This window comes from Coturnix japonica, chromosome Z (genome assembly GCF_054131305.1).
Source record: "Coturnix japonica strain WE chromosome Z, WE-NBRP24, whole genome shotgun sequence".
NCBI classification, from domain to species: Eukaryota; Metazoa; Chordata; class Aves; order Galliformes; family Phasianidae; genus Coturnix; species Coturnix japonica.
In genome coordinates, this window is record NC_140702.1 from 8,238,702 (window position 1) to 8,257,959 (window position 19,258).

General features: G+C 38.5%; 1 protein-coding gene and 1 long non-coding RNA gene across 4 annotated transcripts in view; both read left to right on the forward strand.

The window, feature by feature from the left end:
• The window catches only part of HSD17B4 (hydroxysteroid 17-beta dehydrogenase 4), a 51,674-nt gene extending 49,797 nt beyond the window's left edge, over positions 1-1,877 (forward strand). For both annotated transcript variants that reach the window (XM_015849993.3, XM_015849994.3), the window contains exons 23-24: positions 119-246; positions 1,458-1,877. In XM_015849993.3, coding sequence (XP_015705479.1) covers positions 119-246; positions 1,458-1,547 — 218 coding nt within the window. In that variant the 3' untranslated portion in view covers positions 1,548-1,877. The remainder of the gene's footprint in view (positions 1-118; positions 247-1,457) is intronic.
• A 5,441-nt stretch (positions 1,878-7,318) lies between these two features.
• LOC146753704 (uncharacterized) lies at positions 7,319-8,761 on the forward strand. Of its 2 annotated transcripts, XR_014939661.1 has the most exons (3): positions 7,330-7,456; positions 8,124-8,179; positions 8,523-8,650. It is a non-coding gene; the product is annotated as an uncharacterized LOC146753704 (long non-coding RNA). The 2 variants fall into 2 exon arrangements; XR_014939660.1 differs by lacking the exon at positions 8,124-8,179 and having other exon boundaries at positions 7,319-7,456; positions 8,523-8,761.
• The last annotated feature ends 10,497 nt before the right edge of the window (positions 8,762-19,258 follow it).

Below are 19,258 nucleotides of genomic sequence, written 5' to 3' on the forward strand. Positions count from 1 at the left end.
AGCTTGACATTTATGTTTTATGCTGGATGCTTTGTAATAATGGGTGTGGAGTGTTCTATAAACCAAAAATTTCGTCTTTATTTTGAACTAAAACTATGTTTTGCTGTTTTTTTCTCAGCAATTGACTTGAAAAATGGTTCTGGAACTGTGTACCAGGGACCTGCGAGAACTTCTGCTGATACCACCTTCACACTCTCTGACCAGGATTTTATGGATGTGGTGCAACAAAAGACCAATCCCCAGAAGGTAAAATGCTTTTGACAGACTTACTTGCCTGGGAAGTTTGCCTGAAATCAAGTTCTGGCTTCATGACTGTTTGCATTCCAAAACCTGCAATGCTGGGTGTAAGCACACCTTGTACTGAATTAGTCAGAAGGCATGGAAAGGAATTTATGCCATCTTTACTTCTAAGGAGAACAACAGTACCTCAAATGATATGAAGCCTAACATAACAAAGTTTTTTTTTGTTTTTTTTATTTCTTTTCTTTTTTCCCCTCTGACATTTCACAATAGGATTTGTAAGGAGTCATCTGTAAGGAGTTTCGATATGTCATAGAACAGGAAGATGGTATTTGTTACACTACCCTGATTTTCTGCTACAACTGCTGTGAGGAAAAATGATGAGTGATGCATAAATGCATAAATTCACCAAAATTGGATTGTTTTAAGATTTAAGCAAGCTTCATAAATGGAGCTTGTACTTTCAGTTTTGTAGAATAAAGAACTGCTTAAAATTTCTGGTTTTACCAATAAAGGTGCCTTGTGTAAGAGTAAATTAAACTGTCACAAAAGTAGAATTTCAGCTTACAGATTAACGCTTGAGCAAACAAGAACTTCAATTACATCATCATATAATGAACAGTTTGTTTTCTTTGATCCCAAACAGAAGTTGATAGAGAATTGGTTTTAAAATTGGAGACTAACAGCGATGGCAAATGTCTGTTGTAAGTCCAGATAGCACAGAAATAAAATCCTTTGTGCCCCTCAGTATATAGCAAGCACAGGGCATAAACCAAGCCCTAGATGTTGACAGGTAATCTTCAGAATGCAAGAGAGCTGTGACTGCAATTCAGACATATTATCTCTTCTTGGGACTTTATTATTTCCTTTGAGTTGATGCGGAGTTTTCTCATCTAAAGGAGCTATAAGCATCTATTTAAATTCTGTTCTGCCGTCTCTCTCCTCCTGATTTGAATCTATTTCAAGTTAATGGAGCTATGCAAAAGCATTTCCTTTGAGAACAGTTGAAGAGCTTTTCAAATCGTGAAGCCACAGTTTAACAAAACTTGGAAAAAAATACTGGAATAGACTGAAACAGCATGTATAGCTCTGTGAGCTAGGGACAATGGCACAGAACAACCCCAATTTTCATTGCATTTTTGTTTGGTAACAGCAATTCTTTGGATATTGGATAGGAAGGTGAATGCATTTTTTTTCCTTTTCTTGCCTCTTTCTAGGCATTCTTTTCTGGTAAACTGAAAGTGAAGGGGAACATCATGCTGAGCCAGAAACTGGAAACAATCCTGAAAGATTATGCCAAACTCTGAACTCAACTCCTTGATCACCTGCCTCAGTAGTGAATAACTTCAGCAGGCAAAAAAATAAATAACTTTAGAAGGAGCAACTGAAACATTTTGCAGATTACTTAACATTAATCCGGTTCATTATATTGCTAATATACAAGCTGTTTTACTTGCTGTAGGCGCAAAATCATGAAATGACCATAACCACTAATATTCCTCCTTTGTTTCTCCACAGCAGTAAAGAATGATACTTCTCTCATTATACATCTTTATCTGAATAAAAAATTCTTACAAAGATGCATATATTTCTGTATTAATTCTAAAGAAAATTAAATGACTATACCTCTTTGATAACTTCTGTGTGTCTGCTTGTCTTCATTAGTATTACTTTTGACATCCTGATTCCCATGAATCTAGCTGGCTTGTTATTTAAAAGTTTTTTGTCTTAATTTCTCATGGTCCCACTAAACAATGGAAGTCCGTTGTATGTGTTTGCACTGTGGTGTTGTGGGTTTTTTTTCTGTACAGGAGAAAGCACTTAATCTTCACCTGTGCCCACCTTTTTTAGACAATCCTGTATTTGATGTATTACTCCAATATACTCCTATATGTGAGATCACTCCTAACTTTTGTAAATTACATGGACATTCAGTGAGGCTTTTTCACATAGCTCCCTCATTATTTCAGTTAGGGCTTTTCAAACTGAAGGCTTTCTGTTTTTTGGAAAACGTGATAATCTCTACATGCACAATTTTATCAAAAGGAATTGCTTGAGTGTTACAGAAGGCTGTTTAGAAGAAAAAAGCTTTATCTGTTCATTAATTCTTTCATACTGGCTAACAGTTTCTCTTAATATGGAACACTGGGATGCAAAGGTATGTAACTGGTTGGAAACGTGAGTATAGCACTTAGGCATATGAAATGGCAAGAGGCAACTGGCACAGCTATTGTTAAAGTGTCTGAACTCCTCATGGCATGTGTTTCTCACTTTCATGTCTGTATTTACCACCAGTATAATCCATGTTTAGTTCCACAGTGCAGAAGAGGCATGGACATACTCAAGAGAGTCCAACAAAGATGGACCGTGGAGATGCTGAAGGACATTTTAATCTGAGAGGTATTACACGGCGTAATATATTATAATAATATGTAATATCTAATATATAATAATATATAATAATGTAAGTGTATGCTCATAAAGGTTGGTATCATGATGATAGCAATTATGTTCACTCGTATGGGCAGAGCTGGGATATCTGTGTCCACATGTTTTCCTGAAGAAAGCATGCTTGTGTATACTTGTTATGTGAACACCTGGAAATGGAAGATAAATATTTTCAAGCCTGAACTAGGAGATGTGACACCAGCCCAGCTGTCTGAGTGGGCTGTAGCTGTCAAAGAGCCTGTTGAGACTGTAAATGAATGGACGTTTTGAGGACAGATGTTACAACTCTAACAGTGGATTCAGTTCTCCACAAAATTATTTCTTCTTGCCTAAGTTAAGACCTATGCTTTATTTCAGATAGAGAAGTATTAAACTGACACACGTCAGCTGGAGTCTCTCTCATAAACTGCACCATCAGTAGATGGGAAACACAACAAGTGAGGTGACGTTTGCTGCCTCAAAGGGCCCATCCGAAGCCGATGAGTACATTTATGTTGATTCTAATCATTGTCTGTACTGCAGAGCTCCCCCTTATGAAGCAGCTTTGTGACACGTACAGGAAGGTGCCTCTTATGACAAACATTTTTATTTTTCTAAAGAAAAATGTATTAGAAAAACCAATTTGTTGCAGCTCTGTTATCTGTGCACGCCACATAAATGAGAAGTGATTTTCTATGTATACCTTTCCTGTGTAAATACATGTCCTAAAAATGTGTTTAAAGAATTAATGAGGAAATAGCTACGTGTCCAGGAAAGCAGCTATATTTCGTAATGAGATGTTTTCTGTAGGTGACAGAAACAGTCAGAAACAAATAAAGAAATACATTTAAAAGGATATATTCAGGGAAATGACAGACAGTTCAATAGGCTGCTGTTTCAAAGGTTTTCAGTTGCTTTCATTTGGGATGGCATCATTCTGATTTTCGAGCTTGTGTTTCAAACCTTTCCAGATCTTTCATCTGTAGCAGTTCTTAGGGTCTCCCTCATCATTTGCAGGCTGCAGTACCATATGCTGTTGTATCCATTTCCACACAAGGCACAGAGATGTGAGAGAGCTAGTCACTTCATCACTTTCTTGGTGCGTGTGCTCAGGGCAGCTGTTGTTTTAAATGCTTTTTTTCACAACTAAAAAATGCTGTTACCTTGGATTGCAAAGCCCCTCTTGTTTCCCAAATGTCCCAACTCTCTAAGTGGATGCTGACACACTGGAACAGGTTGCCCAAGGAGGCTGTGGATGCTCCATCCCTGCAGGCATTCAAGGCCAGGCTGGATGTGGCTCTGGGCAGCCTGGTCTGGTGGTTGGTGACCCTGCACATAGCAGCGGGGCTGAAACCAAGTAATCATTGCAGTCCCTTTACAACTCAGGCCATTCTGTGGTACTATGATAAAGCAATGTTGTCTAGAAGATAGTGAGGCCTTTATATGCACCTTAGCTGTAAAAAATTTAATGGTGCATACACTCTGTTTATTACAGAGAAGAGCAAGGCTGTTCATCATAACATATGTTCTACCATGTTTTGATACATTCTATATGCATGTAAATAACGGTCTGTGTGGGCATCCATGTGAAATCTGGATTATAGGCATTCCAGGTAAGAATTCAGTTGTTTGTCTTCCAGGAATACTTGTGTTAAAGCAAAATCTGGCTACATGAATTGCTGTGCTTTTTAATTATGGCCCATTTTTTTATTATTCCTCTTTTTCCTCTCCACATGTTCATTACAGTCTTCCAGCTGGCTTGCAATTATGTTCATCATTCAAACCTTAAATTGCAGATCGACAGATGTGTGTCCTCTTCACTTGTTTATGAGGCCACTGATTGAAGCAAGAGACCAGCGAGCACAAATGAGTAAAGTTATATTCTTTCTGACTGTTATCTACTTCAAATAAGTTTGTGCTGAATTTTATGCTTTCCAGTCGCCACAATTGTTCTTAACCTGTTTAATGCAGTGGAGTTCAATACCTTCTGCAGGTGTCATCTATAATTACAGGCAACAGCTCTTTAAATGTTGATGAGTACATTCATAATCAGAGAACATTAAGATAAGTAAAATGAGGCATGGGAAAGGTGAGCTTGAGGAATTTCATATAAACTTGAATTCCATGTCCTGTAGCCCTTTCAGATGTTTATTCCCTCCTTACACCTGAGCATTATGCTCTTAAGAGCAATCTGTGTTCATCAGTCGGACTGAACTGCTTGTAAAAATAGCTGTCCATCGTTCCAGAGTAACCAGGAGATATTATGGTGCTTCCTGTGCTGTCTGCCCCAGGCCTGGATGCAGCACTGCAGATGGGGCCTCACAAGAGCTGAGTAGAGGGGGACAATCACCTCCCTCTCCCTGCTGACCACCCCTTTCTTAATGCAGCTCAAAATACAACTGGCCTTTGGGCTGCAGCCGCACACTGCTGGCTTATGTACAGCTTCTCATCCACCAGGATTGCCAAGTCCTTCTCCACAGGGCTGCTTTCAGCTGTATCTCCAGAAGAGTGAAATGGAAAGCATCAGACATCAGATGAACTGAGGTCAGGAGAAATGTAGCAGACTATGGATGTAGCTGTGGTTGTATGTAAGTGACTTCTTGCATAGGTGTGCGTAGGCATGTCTGTAGTTAATCAAGAATTTGGAATGTGAAGGAGTGATCTTCTGTTACACCCAGATTTCACCTAAATCCCACTGAGTCTTGAGTCCGGACAGACATGGTTCTACCAGAAAAGCCTTGCTGTTGGGATGGCAGTATTTCTGTTCACTGAGTTAAAAAAGAAGTAGGTCTGTAATATTTTGTTCCTATCCAAGGCCCATTCAAAAAACTCTCAAATTACAATAAGAGTTCGGGAGACAGTCAGTTAATATCTGTCTTATTTTACTCAAATGATTGCCTGCACATACAGGATTAGAGGGGAGGGATAAAAAAAGAATGCATTAGAATGATGCTGCAGTCTAGTACCAATGTTATAAGCACAGCACGTTCCCTATAGAAAATAGAACCTGAATTGCTATTGGCGTCAATCAACATGGCTGGATTAAGTCTCAGAGCACATCTGACCACATTCTTCTTACAGGGATTTTTTTGTTGTTGTTGCTCTTCCGTTGTGCTGGTCTGTCCTTTAAGATGAAGCACATGTGACTCACGGAGCTGCCTGACCTTTTCAAGAAGCTGCCTGATTCCCTTAGCTTTAGCTCCCATATGTCTCTTTCTTTTCTGGTCAAAACCAGCCTGAGTTCTGCCCTGTTCTGATTCTTGTCGTGTGAAACTCAGCCTAATTTTTATGAACAACAGACGATGCAGTTCTGTATATCTGCTGTAACCTTATCAGGGGTTGTAATAGCTGTGATGCTGAGAGCATCATAATCCTGTTAGAAAAAGATGATAAAAGGGTAGCAGACTTTGATTGAATGTAATAAATGTGGGTTTTTTTAGATGCTTCTTTTAATAAAGATAAAATGAGGCTGCTTGTGTATTATATCAGAGAAAATATACCCTTCCTCTCCCAAAGCATATTTAGAATGTATTTCTAGTGTATTTCAGGGTTGCTTTTCACATTTGTCACTAAGCATTGTATGGAAAGATATACGTTTAGAAAATAAATTAAAAAAAAAAAAAACAGAAACCCAAACAAACAAGCAAACTTTTCTTGCTATTTTTCATTTTCTGAGGAAAAAAAAAAAAATCTAAATAATAAGGATAGTAGGGAATATTTTCTTGCTGTGCTCTGTGACTCACACCAGAGACTGAGTTAAGCGAATACCTATAAGGCAGCTGTAAGGCCAATAGCGCTCAACACTGACTAAACTCCAGTTTGGCTTAGAATTCTGATGATAGATGATTTTGCTCACATCTGAAGTAAAATCACTTCAGGTCATTTACCCAAAGTTGGTGGGCTTGGGGTTTTTTTTAGGTGTTTATTTACAAGACTTCTGCAACTTCCAGCTTGATGCACGCTGCCCAGGGAGGTGGTGGAGTCACTTTTCATAGTCAGCCTCAATTTGAGGCCAGTGTTTTTAATTGTTATAATAGGCTGCTTTGTAAAGAAATACCGAGTTAGAGTCAGAATGGCATCCTTGTATTTCTTTTTTTTTTTTTTTTAACTGGTGAAACCACTTCTGAGAAGTCAAGAGTTCTTTTAAAGAAGTACCTGAGTACCTGTTTGACAGTGTAAGATCAAAGGACAGTGTCCTGTTGTAATTTATGACCGTCTGTGTAAACCTAATTGCCAGTTGTACTAAACTAGTCTTTGAAAGCTTGTGCAGCACAGAACACATCATCTTTGGAGAAGCCTTTTAACAAAGGTCTACAAAACCTAAGACTTTTCCTGCCAGACTTTGTAGTGTTCTGGGATATGGCTGTAAACACCCTTTTCTATTCTCTGATCTTCAAATGTTTTAACATGTATATTTCACGTGGCACTCTGTCAGGGTTGCAAGGTGTTTGACAGACAACAGCCAAAAGTCACTTTGCATTATCATCTTTTCAATTCTAACCAGGCCATACCTTAACAACATCATCACTGCTTCAATCCAACAAAGGCCTTACAGCTGTTTTATGATGAACAAGTGAAACCAGACCACAAAACATTATGTTGGCACTGATGACTTTGCACACAGTTGATAATGGACTGCTAAAACATCACTCCGAAAAGCAGCTGTGCTGATTCTTGCTTCTCACTTCTGCTCTTTGATTTAATCCTGTACTGATATGGGAACCAGGAGACTGCCTCAATATGACTCTGAACACTGATGCACAGATTTAATGAAGATCCTGGATTTGCAGTAAGTTGTGTTTCCCCCCACTGTCAGTCTCAGTGAAATCCTCAGGGATCTGTAGGTAGTGAATATTTGTGTCTCCCCTCCCACCCGAGGTACAGACTTACCATGTGTCCTACCATCACCCTGTTATGCTCTGGTAATGCCAATCACATTTCTGATTCAAGTGCTGTAATTACTAGGGCTTAGATTAGCTCAGCGTGTTCTTGTTCTGCATTTTGCTTAAAGTTAATAGGAAAACAGATCCATTTCTGGCTTTTATTTTTGCATGTTGGCTAATACAATGTTCCTAGTAAATTTACTTGTTACATGCTGGTTAATTTCATCCCCTTTTTTTCCCCCTCTTAGAGTTTATTAGTTTCAGAAGAGATGTACTTATGGGATTATAGCATTCTATACTTCTGCTGCGGGATGTCTTTTTCACAGGGAGTAGCTGTCTTACATGGAACAGCCGAGGAAATTTTGTTGTTAAAGACAAGCTATCTTTGATTTTAAGAACAAATGGTGTACTGCAAATTACCTTAGCATTTATGGTTTTTTGGCCTTGGCCACGTTAAACTTTCTTTTTCCCTCCCAAGGCACAACCTGATGCCCTTCCTTTGCACACTACCACTTGCCACCTGACAAAATAGACTGACCCCCTACTTACTGTGACCTTCTTTCCACTGTACAGAGTGATGAGGTCTTCCTTCCCTTTCTCCAGACTAAATAGCCCCTCAGCCACTCCAGGTAACTCATGTTTTCTCATCCCATCATCAGGTCTGTTGTTCTTGCCTGCACACACTTGATCAAGTCGATGCCCATCTTGTTAAGAGGGGCTCAAAACTGAACACAGTACTCAGGATTCAGTCTCACCATTGCCAAGTACTAGCAGATAGATAGATAGCCACATCCCTGGTCCTCCTGGCCATTTCTGTTGCAAGTCAGGACACCACTGGCCTTCCTGATGAGGGTCTTTAAAAATCTGAAAAACTCATCTGAAGTTCCTAATGCTTGCTTGTATTTCTAGCAAGTATGCACATTACTTAAAATCCTTGCCACTTTTATTAATATATTTGTATATTTTTTCCAGCTACTTTGTGACAAATGGAATTTTACCTTCCTGTAGCTCTGGAATATAATTTGATGTCCTCATGGCTGCCTCTAAGATGTGTTCTACAGAACCATAGAGCTCTCTTCAGCCACATTCTCTGCACTGGAGCTCTGTCTTCTTCCTTCAACTCTTGCTGGTCTGTTTGGGACAAACAGGTGGTTTGTGGGGTTTCACTGTTAGCTTCCAAAGCTCTTTAGCAATAAATCTAAAATTCACAACTTCTCAGTGTGTTTTCACCTTCTTTCAAGTTTTTTTCTCAAAGCAAGATAAATACTGTGTCACATAGCTGAAGTCACCGTCATGCAAACTGTGCTTACCAATTTAAAACTTCTCGGCTGACAAACAGCTCTGTAAAGTAAGTAGCATTCAGCAAAATCCTGACCGTAGAAAGTTGCCTGTGGATGCTACCAGTATTTAATAAACTCAGTGCTATTAACATTGACCAGATCTGCCCACAGAATCTGTAGCATCACTCTCCAAGTCTAAGAAACAATGTACTTTTGAACCTATTACTATCTCTGTGGTCATTAAGAAATACTCAGATGTACATACAGTTTGAAATTCTAAGTTATTATCAAGTATCGTTATGTAGAATGTAAGTAATTACACGCTATATTAATTTTGTACACACCCTACTTCTTGAAACTCATCTCCAGATGGGCCTGGGTGATTTTTAGTATCATAATGAGGACAGTTGTGTTAAAGATGTGGCTAATCTTCCTTTCTTCTGATTAATCTAGTTATACTGATTAGATATATGTCTAGCTTATTTGTTTGTAGGCAGTTTTCATCTTTAAGGACAAGATTAGTAGCCTAATCATGATTAGGAGCTCTTTTACTGAAACACTTTCAGCAGTTTCAAGGATGTTCAACCCGTCCTAGACAAAAGTATGTATCTGCAATACTTAAGGGTACCTACACAAAAGCTTGTGTAAACATTAATTCCCACTTAACTTACAACATGAAGATCAGTATTTCTTTTGTGGTGTTCTTTACGGCCAGGTAATGAAAACAAAGTCATGATAACAGGCATATAACTGTATTCTTGCCTACCTGTACTGTGTGTGCTCAGTGTTTTGTGATGGAGAACAAAAAGCCAGAAACCCGAGGTAGCCTGCCTAATTAGCATGGAAACTGGTTAAGAACAGTAGGACTGGTCAGTGGGGTAAATCGTTGGTATAGATAGTGACTTAGTCTTGGACCTGTTTAGCTGGAGGAATAACTGAAGTTTTAAACTTTCATCAAATCTTTTGTTTCTCTGTGTATTATAAGCATAATTACTTCTATTGATCATCAGCAATATTAAAACAAGTGGAATGATGCTAATCAATCATTTCAGAGAGAAAGAAGAGTAGGCTCTGAGAGTTCCTTGAAATATTTTCTGTAATTAAAAATCCATCCAGAATGGAGACTGAAATTATTAGCAGTGCTGTAGCAGTGCTTCTTGCAGGTTTGTGGGTGATTATTAATTCCATTCTGCCAGAATGACCAGAAACATGGAGTGCTTTCGTTGTCATGTTCAAATACTTACATCTTTCTGCAGTACTTCTATATGTAATTATGCTAAATTTCATCTTAATTGAAACACATGGCTAGACATTGCTGTCCAATTTCATTTGATAGCACTTAGCCAGGTGATATTTTCCTGCTGGTATTGCTTATATAGTCTCCACTTTACACAGTGAGCAAACAATTTTGAGCTTCTTTTCCATTTCCATTTTCTAGTTCCTGATGGAGAGAGATGCAGTCTAAAAATACCCAAATCAGAACTGTATACATTTTTCAGTCTTTTATATACTGTAAGCTGTATAATAAGTTCTATAAAGTTGCAAACATCAGAGATTTTTGAACACTGTTTACTTTCTGATAATAAAACATACATATACAGTTACAGGTTTCAGTGTCTTCATATTGTTTCTTCTGAGTTGTGATCTTCTTTGATGCATTAATAACAAATATTTCCACAATACGCTGGTTGCAGTCTCAGCATAAATACGTCTTTAAAATCATGCATAGATATATATCACAAAAGGATGAATTTTAAAACAAATCTTCAACAGCAGAATGAATGGAATCTGAGGGAAAGCCTCATAAATCATTAATAACATAAATAGATTAGATCTCAAAGAGCTAAAATGGGAATTCCCTTATTATTTAGCAAAAGAAAAAAAAAAAAAAAGGTGATGGATACATTGTTGGAAAAATTGGTTTGTTAAAAATGTTGGGGGTAGTTCAAAAGACAAATAAATGTGCAGTAACCTACATGTATTGATACGGATGGATCATTTGTCTTGGTGCTGACATGCTCTGGAACTTAATCCTGCTGTATGCATAATACTGGACTCTCCTTTGAATGCAAGTGGAGCCACAGGTGCCACCCATAGCAAGGACAGCTTATTCTGTTAGCTTCTCAATGAAGCAATCATTTCTTTTTTTTTTTTTTTCTTTTCAATTTTGTAACCGGACCTGAAATATTAAAATGGTGCACTCAGATGTACTCATCAAATTTTATTTCAGTCTGCAGATTCCATGTTTATTAGCAGGAAATTTGACATTTCCAATCGTTAACTCAGACTTCCGAGACCAAAAGCAGTGTGCTGCTACCACCCATATCCACAAGTCAGGCAAGTAAAAACCAGATCACCTGGTCAATCTGGAGCTAGTCTGTTGCTGAACTCAAGAAAATTTCTTGTTAAATTTTGGTAAAAGTAGGTCAGCATCAACTTAAAGACACTGCAAGTCAGAGGGAAGATATTCCCAAAGTCCATGGCATTCTATCTTGTCTTTTTAGGCTCTGATTTTGCTTATTTAAGAATCAGCGCCTGCATGAGAGAAATCTGCTTGTAACCAGGCTATAATTTTATTGCACTAAATTGAGCGAGGTAAAGGCTTCACTGAGGAGTAAGTAATGTTGCCCTGAAAACAAACAACCATGCAACCTTATGCTTTTCCAAATATCCAGTGTAAATAACAAGTTTACTTTCTATTGCAGAATCACGAATATAAAGATGTGCTGTATTCTAAAATCCAGAGTGGGACTGAATTTCCTCTTCTCTCTTTTGCCACCTACCCGGGAACTAGAGGGATGCATCTGCTATTCTGAGAGGGAATGCTGCAAATCACACACTGTGCTTCTTTGCCTCTCCTGAGAAGTTTCACCAATAAGTGCTTCAGTGTAATCTTAATAACATTTAACCTTGCCCTTTCAAGTGATATTTATTCTTTTTTTTTCCTTTTTCTTTTTCTTTTTTTTTTTTTTTCCTTTCTTTTTTTTCTGATAAGAGAGATGATGATGCTCTTTTCTGACCTATTGAGGTGTTTTCAGAGCAAAATCTGGGTTGGTAATTATCAGACTTTTACAAAGATTCATTTAACCTTTTGAGCAATTATATTTCTCACTGATGTGTTGTGATGCGTAGTCTCTCAACTAATTGTGAGAGAAGTCAAGGATTAAGTAATATGTTGATGAAGGTTCACGCCCTCAAAAGGTTCTGTGCCAAACCAGGACTTTAAATAAGAAGGGAAGAGAAATCCAATTTTGCCTCAAATTAGTAAAATCACAAAATGAAATGGAGGAGAATATAACAAAATAAGCTTTATTCTGGTGATATTTGGTGGTCAGGTGCAGCTACATCCTACTGTTTCTGTCTGCAAACAGTGCTTTTCTTCTGACTCGGCAGGTATCCTTATTATCAGGCTCCAGTAACATCCATCGAATTGATTTAACTATGGAGCAAATTGAAACAATTTAAAACCTTTGTGTGGCTTTGTAGTAACAATACCTGTGCTATTATCACCCCTTGTTTTGTTATAACCACATTTACTACAGAAACGCAGTTCTCACAGCCAACCATACAGGAAGATAAACAGTTATACTTTTCCATTTCCTTTCTAAAGTGACATATAGAACCTTACTTTTAAGTTAAATATTAAATTACTTGAGTCATCCTTGCTTGAAAGAAAAGGGGCTTATGTGAAGTAGTAAGAAACACTGAAAATTACATTCTCTGTTTCAGTGCCCTTCCCTTTCATATCTTAAAAACTTTCATTAGGGTTTGAACTTTCTATGTGAAGGATTACACAAGGTGCAACCTGGATAGTCACGGTGAACATGACACAGGACAAAGTCAGATTTATTTGTGCATCATATACTGATTAATTTGATAGCAAACATGATTGAAGTATGCTTGTCTGGGCCCCAAACAGCTAAGGGAACATTTTCTGCTTTTGATTTTGGAGAATGGATGTAATTCATCACTGCTGTGAAAATCCAAGAGGCCGTGAAGAGGATCTTAAAGTCTTTAGATACGCTTATTCTTATTGAAGTGTGGTTTTCTGTGCTGTCCTTTCAAAACTTGTGAGTAATAGACCTTTTGTATTCAGTGCAAGATTCCTTTAAAACATATAAACTGATTATCTTTATGAAAGAATCATTTCCAAATGCAAAGAGATATTTCCAGCACTGGCTTGGTGAGAGATTTGGAAGATAACACAAATGCTTCTTTGACATATTAGTCTGGATTATGCACTGTTGTTTTTTTAAATGACACTTATTCAGTGTTATATTTTTGTGTTCATGTTTTAATGTGAAGAAATCAGGCCTATCAGTCTTACCGATTGTGTCAAAATTAACAGATATTTTAAAATCTTATTCCAAGTAATGTAATGTAACAAAGTCTGTCTCATTAGTAAGCTGTTTTTCTTTCTTCCTTATTACATTTTCTGGGCGTGGGAATGATTGAGTTAAAACCAACTGAGAATTCATTTTAAAAACAAAAGTATCTTACATGCACCCATATGATCTCAACATCAGTGTGGAAGCAGGAGAATTAACAGGGAAGCAAAATAAATGCAATGCTAGCCTAGCATCGCTGACAGCTGTCTGGAAATAATGCCTGACATCCAGCAGCAGTTGGTGCCAATTTCTGATGGTCTTTTATGTCAAGGCACACTCATGTCTAGCACCAACCACTGCAGTCCCACACTCCTCGCTGAGCTAAACCCACCACAAAGGAACCAGCCCTGCTCCGCTCATTTAATGCTGCCTTCTGTGTCTCCTTCCTGCCTGCCATTGTAGCTCTGTATGTATAACCAGCATTCTGAGTGACTTTCATGTGCCAGCTTCTTCTGTTCTGCAGTCTAAATCTGAAGAGACATCTCCTCAGCCTGTGAAATGCATTTCTCTCGCATCTAATTTCTGCCAGGGAGTCTGGTTGTTGGTATTTGCATCAAAGATGACTCAGAGTGAATTACTTCAGTCTCACTTAACTCACTACATAGGAGGAAACTTTGGAATTTGAGTTAGGGAATTTGCACAAAATCTCTTTGAAGTGTTAATTCCATTTGATGTTAAGGGAGAGCCTTAGTAAGTGGAGCAGGCTGCCCTAGGCCTCTTTATGTCTTTTGATACCGTTATATTTGTACTACTATGCTTACAGAAGGACCAGGCCCAGTCTGAGCTCTGCTACTCAGCCCTCCAATCCTGGGGACACAGAGTGACCACTTCTTAAAAACCAGTATTAATAAAAAATGTTTAGCGATGCTGATGAGAGAAGTGTGTAACTGTGTTTTTTACATGTGATTTTGCCCTATCAAGCAGTGTTGTTGTGCTCTTAGTTGTAGTTTCTATGCAAATAAATAGAAAGGATTACTTTCAGAGCAACCAATGCAATTGTCAAGGCATCTGGAGCACGCCAAGCAGACATAATGACCAGCTCACCTTTGGTTGGGCTGTGGACATTGCCTGTTGAATATTACTCAGATTAATGTGTCAGTTGTGTTTGACTGTTTTCTCCAGATTAAACAAACGAAAGTGTATTGAGTTTGATGTACCTATGTTGGATCCTCTCCATTCATTTTTACAGGACCTGTCTGCTGTCCATTGTCTATGTGGCTCTACCTTACTTCTGAGTAAGTCCAGATAAACCTCATGGCTGAGCATCAGATGTGGTTATGGTATTAGGTTATTTTGTTCTGTCTCTGAACACCTCTGCATATAGCAACTGTTTCCTATACTCTGCGACTTCTTGAAACCCAACATAACTCAAAATGGTAGTCAACTCCTGCTTCATTTCAAAAGTTCTGGAGCAGTTGTTTGCTTTCTCTTCTGGTTTTCCAAAATGGTGATCTCACAGCATGCCTCTTCGTTCATTTGGAGGAAGGCATTTTAGATACTTTAGATCACAGACCTCTGCTCTTGCAGTTGACATTAAAAAATTGTTTCAAATAATCCTTGAAAATTAATGCCTTGTGAACAAATGGTATTTATTTCAGCAGTCATGTGCAACTCTTTATTTTATACAATCAAGTATAACATTATGCAACATCTCAATGGTGTATGCAGAACAGTATAAGCACTTTCTGATAAAAGAGAACTAAGTTGTCTATCTGTTGTATGTGCCTGAGTAAAAAATAAATGCATCTGTGCAAGGGATTGTAATTTATCATTCATTACTCTGTGCATATGCGTATTAAAAACCCTCAGTGAACTTATGCTGTAAGGTTTGAACAGCAGTTTAATACAGGTTCTGGACTATAGGGCAGCCTGTAAAAATGTGCTGATCGAGGCAGATACTTTGCTTCTCTGTTTGACAAAAATATTTAAGACTTGATGGACTGTGCTAATTGTTTAAAAGCACTTGTTAGGCAACTGAAGGTTTAAAGTACTTGAAAAGGAATTTGGAGTGACCAACACGTTCAATGATGCTGGATAATGTGAATGTCTCAAAACCAGTTTAAATGACTGGGAAGAATTTCAGCTGATATCCTTTAATTTTCTCACATGTGAAAAATAGGCAGTTTTTATAGGCATGATTTTCTCTAGAATTTTTTCTTTAATAAATAGTATCTCACAGTAAATAGTTGATATACCATGCAAAAGATTCAACACCTAGGGGCAGGAGAAATGTCATTAGTGGAGGAAAATCAGCCTGGAGCCTGCTGTCAGAGTATCACTTCATTCACAGTCTGAGGGGTAGTTTTTCTAGTTCAGTTCTGTGCCAAATCTCTTTCAATACTTGCAGCCAACACTGAAGCAGAACATTTTGGATCACAAGATAGACCAAGTACAGAGCAAGGTACTTTCCTGAGCAATTGCTCTTCCTTGTCTGAGATTTGGAGCAGCACATTCAAAGTTCAGGTGGTGCAGCTTCTGCAAAATCTTGGAGTTACAGAGCAGTTTCTGAGGCAGCAGCAGTTATTTACAATAAGTCACAACTGAGCTAGCAGGCACATTCATAGCTCTCTACAGCTGCACATCTGCTGCAGATGAAATCCACTCTGATTGTTGTTGTCTTCTCACTGCTCACCCTCCAAAATTGTTATGGATGGTTAGAATGCGCACAATCATTTAGAATTCCCATCTTACCTAGGAGTGACAGAATATGCAGTCATCTTTCCTTTACAGGACTACCCTGGCAAGTGAGGGCAAGAAGTTTAGTTGTTTTCAAGGCAAAAGTACTTGTTAGGCAACTAATTATTTCACCATTGTTCTGGCACAGCCAATGGTCCTCCAGTACTGCAAGGGAGCACACCTGCAGGGACTGCTGGCTCTGCTCACCTGGTGCAGCAGTAAGGGATGGTATATGCAGGGATGGGCAACAATGTCTTATTCACCACAGTGTTCCCCTTTCAGGTCTGATCTCTTGCAGGCTGAGAATTTGTACACTGCTGTTGTGCTGCTGAAGGAATGTCTGTTCCTCTGGTTAATTTATGCCATCCCAAAGAAGGCAAAGAAAAGGACTCTTCCAGTGAGAAAGGGGACAAAAACTTCTACACCTCATCTGCCCTCACAGTACCATGTTCAGGTCACCAACACTCTGCAAGAAGGGCTGGTGGCTGGGTGTGCATCTCCCCATGTGGCATGCTTCTACTGCATCTATCCCTTGCAGCAGCATAGTTATGCTTGTTCTGCTTAGCTGAAACTTTTTTTTGACTTAGACTCATGCTGATTGAAAAGCTCAGTATCACTCTTCAATCACTCTTTCAGAGCTCCCTTGTTAAAGCTTTGAATCCATCTAGTTGCTTTGTCCACGGAAAGCAATTGCAGTGGAGGACTCCCAAGGATCTTACCCTACACCCTCCTCAAGCATGTATCATTTTTCTTCATTTCTTTGTTTGTATTCTTTGTTTTAGGAAGGCTGTGTTTAGCTGAAAGGAACTGTGAGAGAAAATAAGAGCTTAGCAGTAAACATGACTTATTTCTTCAGTGGTGGATTGCAGAACATTTCATCATGTTTTATTCTTCCTTGCTACTGCAACTGACAGTGCGAAGAGGGCTGACTGCCTCCTGACAGGATGACTACCTCTCCTTTACAAAGGTTTATCTGTTTTAAAGATGCTACATCTGGTTTTAAAACAATCTGTGTGCGTGTGCTGACTTCTTAAATCTGTGCTCATCACTGACAGCTGAATTAAAACTTTCAAGCTGTAGATATGAAAAATTAATGAAAGCAATAATAAGTGATCTTAGACTTATCTATTTTCTTTCTGATCTGCACCCTGTGGAAAGGCTACATCAGGCTGAAATGGTTGGTCTTCAGAAACAAAGGATATATTATTGTTAATAAATAAAAGCAATAGGAGCAGTTTGCTTCCTGGACAGTATCTTGCCTCTTCTATAAAGATGTGACTGCCTAGAAGGTTGTCAAAATAGCCTGTGCTGTCTTACAGGTCAGTTAATAGCAATCTCCCCTGTTAACACTCATCAATCTGATCCATCAGTTCACACCCAATGCAGTTCTTCACTACACTAACTTGTTACTGTTCATGAGATCCTCTTGTTTTTGGCCAAGTGTGGTTAACCCACTTTCAGGACTTTTTGTTTGTTTTGGAGCTGGTGCTATCTATTTTAATGATAACTTGTAAAAACCATCTTCTCTCACACAGGTGATTTTATGCCAATGAACAAAAATGTGAATGGTATGCCTGTGAAGGACTGTCTGCTGCTGTTAAAATCAGAATCAGGGGTGTGAGGTGTTTCACAATATCTGGTGTCTGAGTTCTGTGACCAAGGTCAGTGTGTTTAACAACATTACTAAATGCCAGGATCTCTCAGTCACTCAGCACTGAGCAATGCTTGTAGCTCTGAGGTGAAGTGTTTCCCAGCAATTTGTAGATTTACTTGAAAGGAAAGAATAAATATGGTAGAAGAATACTGATCAACAGAGTTAATTTACCAACCAGATGTGCTCATCTGGATTCCTGGGGATGTAGAAATGCAGCCTGTCAGGATCACTCCCCTAACCAGGGTAATCAATGTCATCGTGAATCAGTCTGTAAAATTCTTACTTTCTCCGGTATTGTCTGATAAACCTCCTTGGATTATCAATGGATTATTATGTTTTTTGTAGTGGTTTGGATACTATTTATGATGAAAGTAATGAATGACAGCTGAAGGAATTGATGTGCAGATTATCTTTCCTTCTATGCAGCTTGTGCTGGGTAAGAACATGGGAGCAAACCACCGGATCATATCATTAAGTATTGACTTCATGGCTGGTTCTGTCACCAGAAGTTTGTGGGGTCCTTTGGACAACAAAATGGCTCATACTGCAGCACATACAGAACTCTATGATGGTGATGCAGTGGCTGCTGGGGCAATAGAAGGCAATGGAGAAACCTAAGGGAAACACTTGAAAGGGATGAAAGAGTTATACTCTAAGAAAGTTACAAGAGCAGCTGCCCAGCTAAAGTGCCTCTACACCAATGCACACAGCTTGGGAACAAACAGGATGAGCTGGAAGCAACTGTGCTACAAAAAGACCATGATATAGTTGTCATCACTGAAACCTGCTAGGATGATTCCCATGACTGGAGTGTGGCTATTGATATATAAGTGAAATTCAGTCTTTTGTTTGCATACCTCTAGTTATTACACAACAAGATGTCCCTGCTCATGCATTCTATATAAATGGTCATTCTGTGAAGGAACCTATATATAAGATAGGGAAATCAGCAGAGCTTTAGAAATGTTGTAAGTCAGAAACTGTCTTCAGGTTTTAGTCATTCCTTGATCAATTTTGACCTATAATTCAGCAGAAGGTTTATAGACTTGATGTGTATGTCCTTATATACTGAAATTATTGAAAAACTCTTTAGGGATTTTAAACACAATGCTTTCTTAGATTTATAAGTACAAGGTTGTGAATCCATTTTAGTTTGTATTTTTTATAGGGGAGCTCTATGTCTATGAGGCAGCAATAGCCTTTTATTTAAATACTCTAAAACAAAATAGTCAGAATAAGTAGATAGGAAATAAGGTTGAAAGTAACAGTAAAGTGTTTAAAAAGAGTAGTGAAAAAACAGATGTGACAAAGAGGAAAACTATTGGAGAGTGTAATGGGTTCTGAGAAGAAATTTGGAGAAGAAACATGACCACATTTATTCGTTCAAAAACAAGGTCTCTCTCTGATATTTCACTGCAGTGCTGTGCTTGCTGGACTCTAAGCAGAAGCAAAACAGGTAGTACAGTACCTCCTACCTTTCACACCTAGAGAGGTTAAATTTGCATCCATTCCTGCTTCACATTGACAGTTATTCATGTTAAAAAGCTAGTCTCATGCAGCTCAACAACAAAGGACACTGATTAGAACCATAAAATCATAGAATCACCAAGGTTGGAAAATACATCGAAAGTCATCCAGTCCAACCATTCACCTATCACCAACATTTCCCACTAAACTATGTCCCTCATTACAGTGTCTATATGTTTCTTG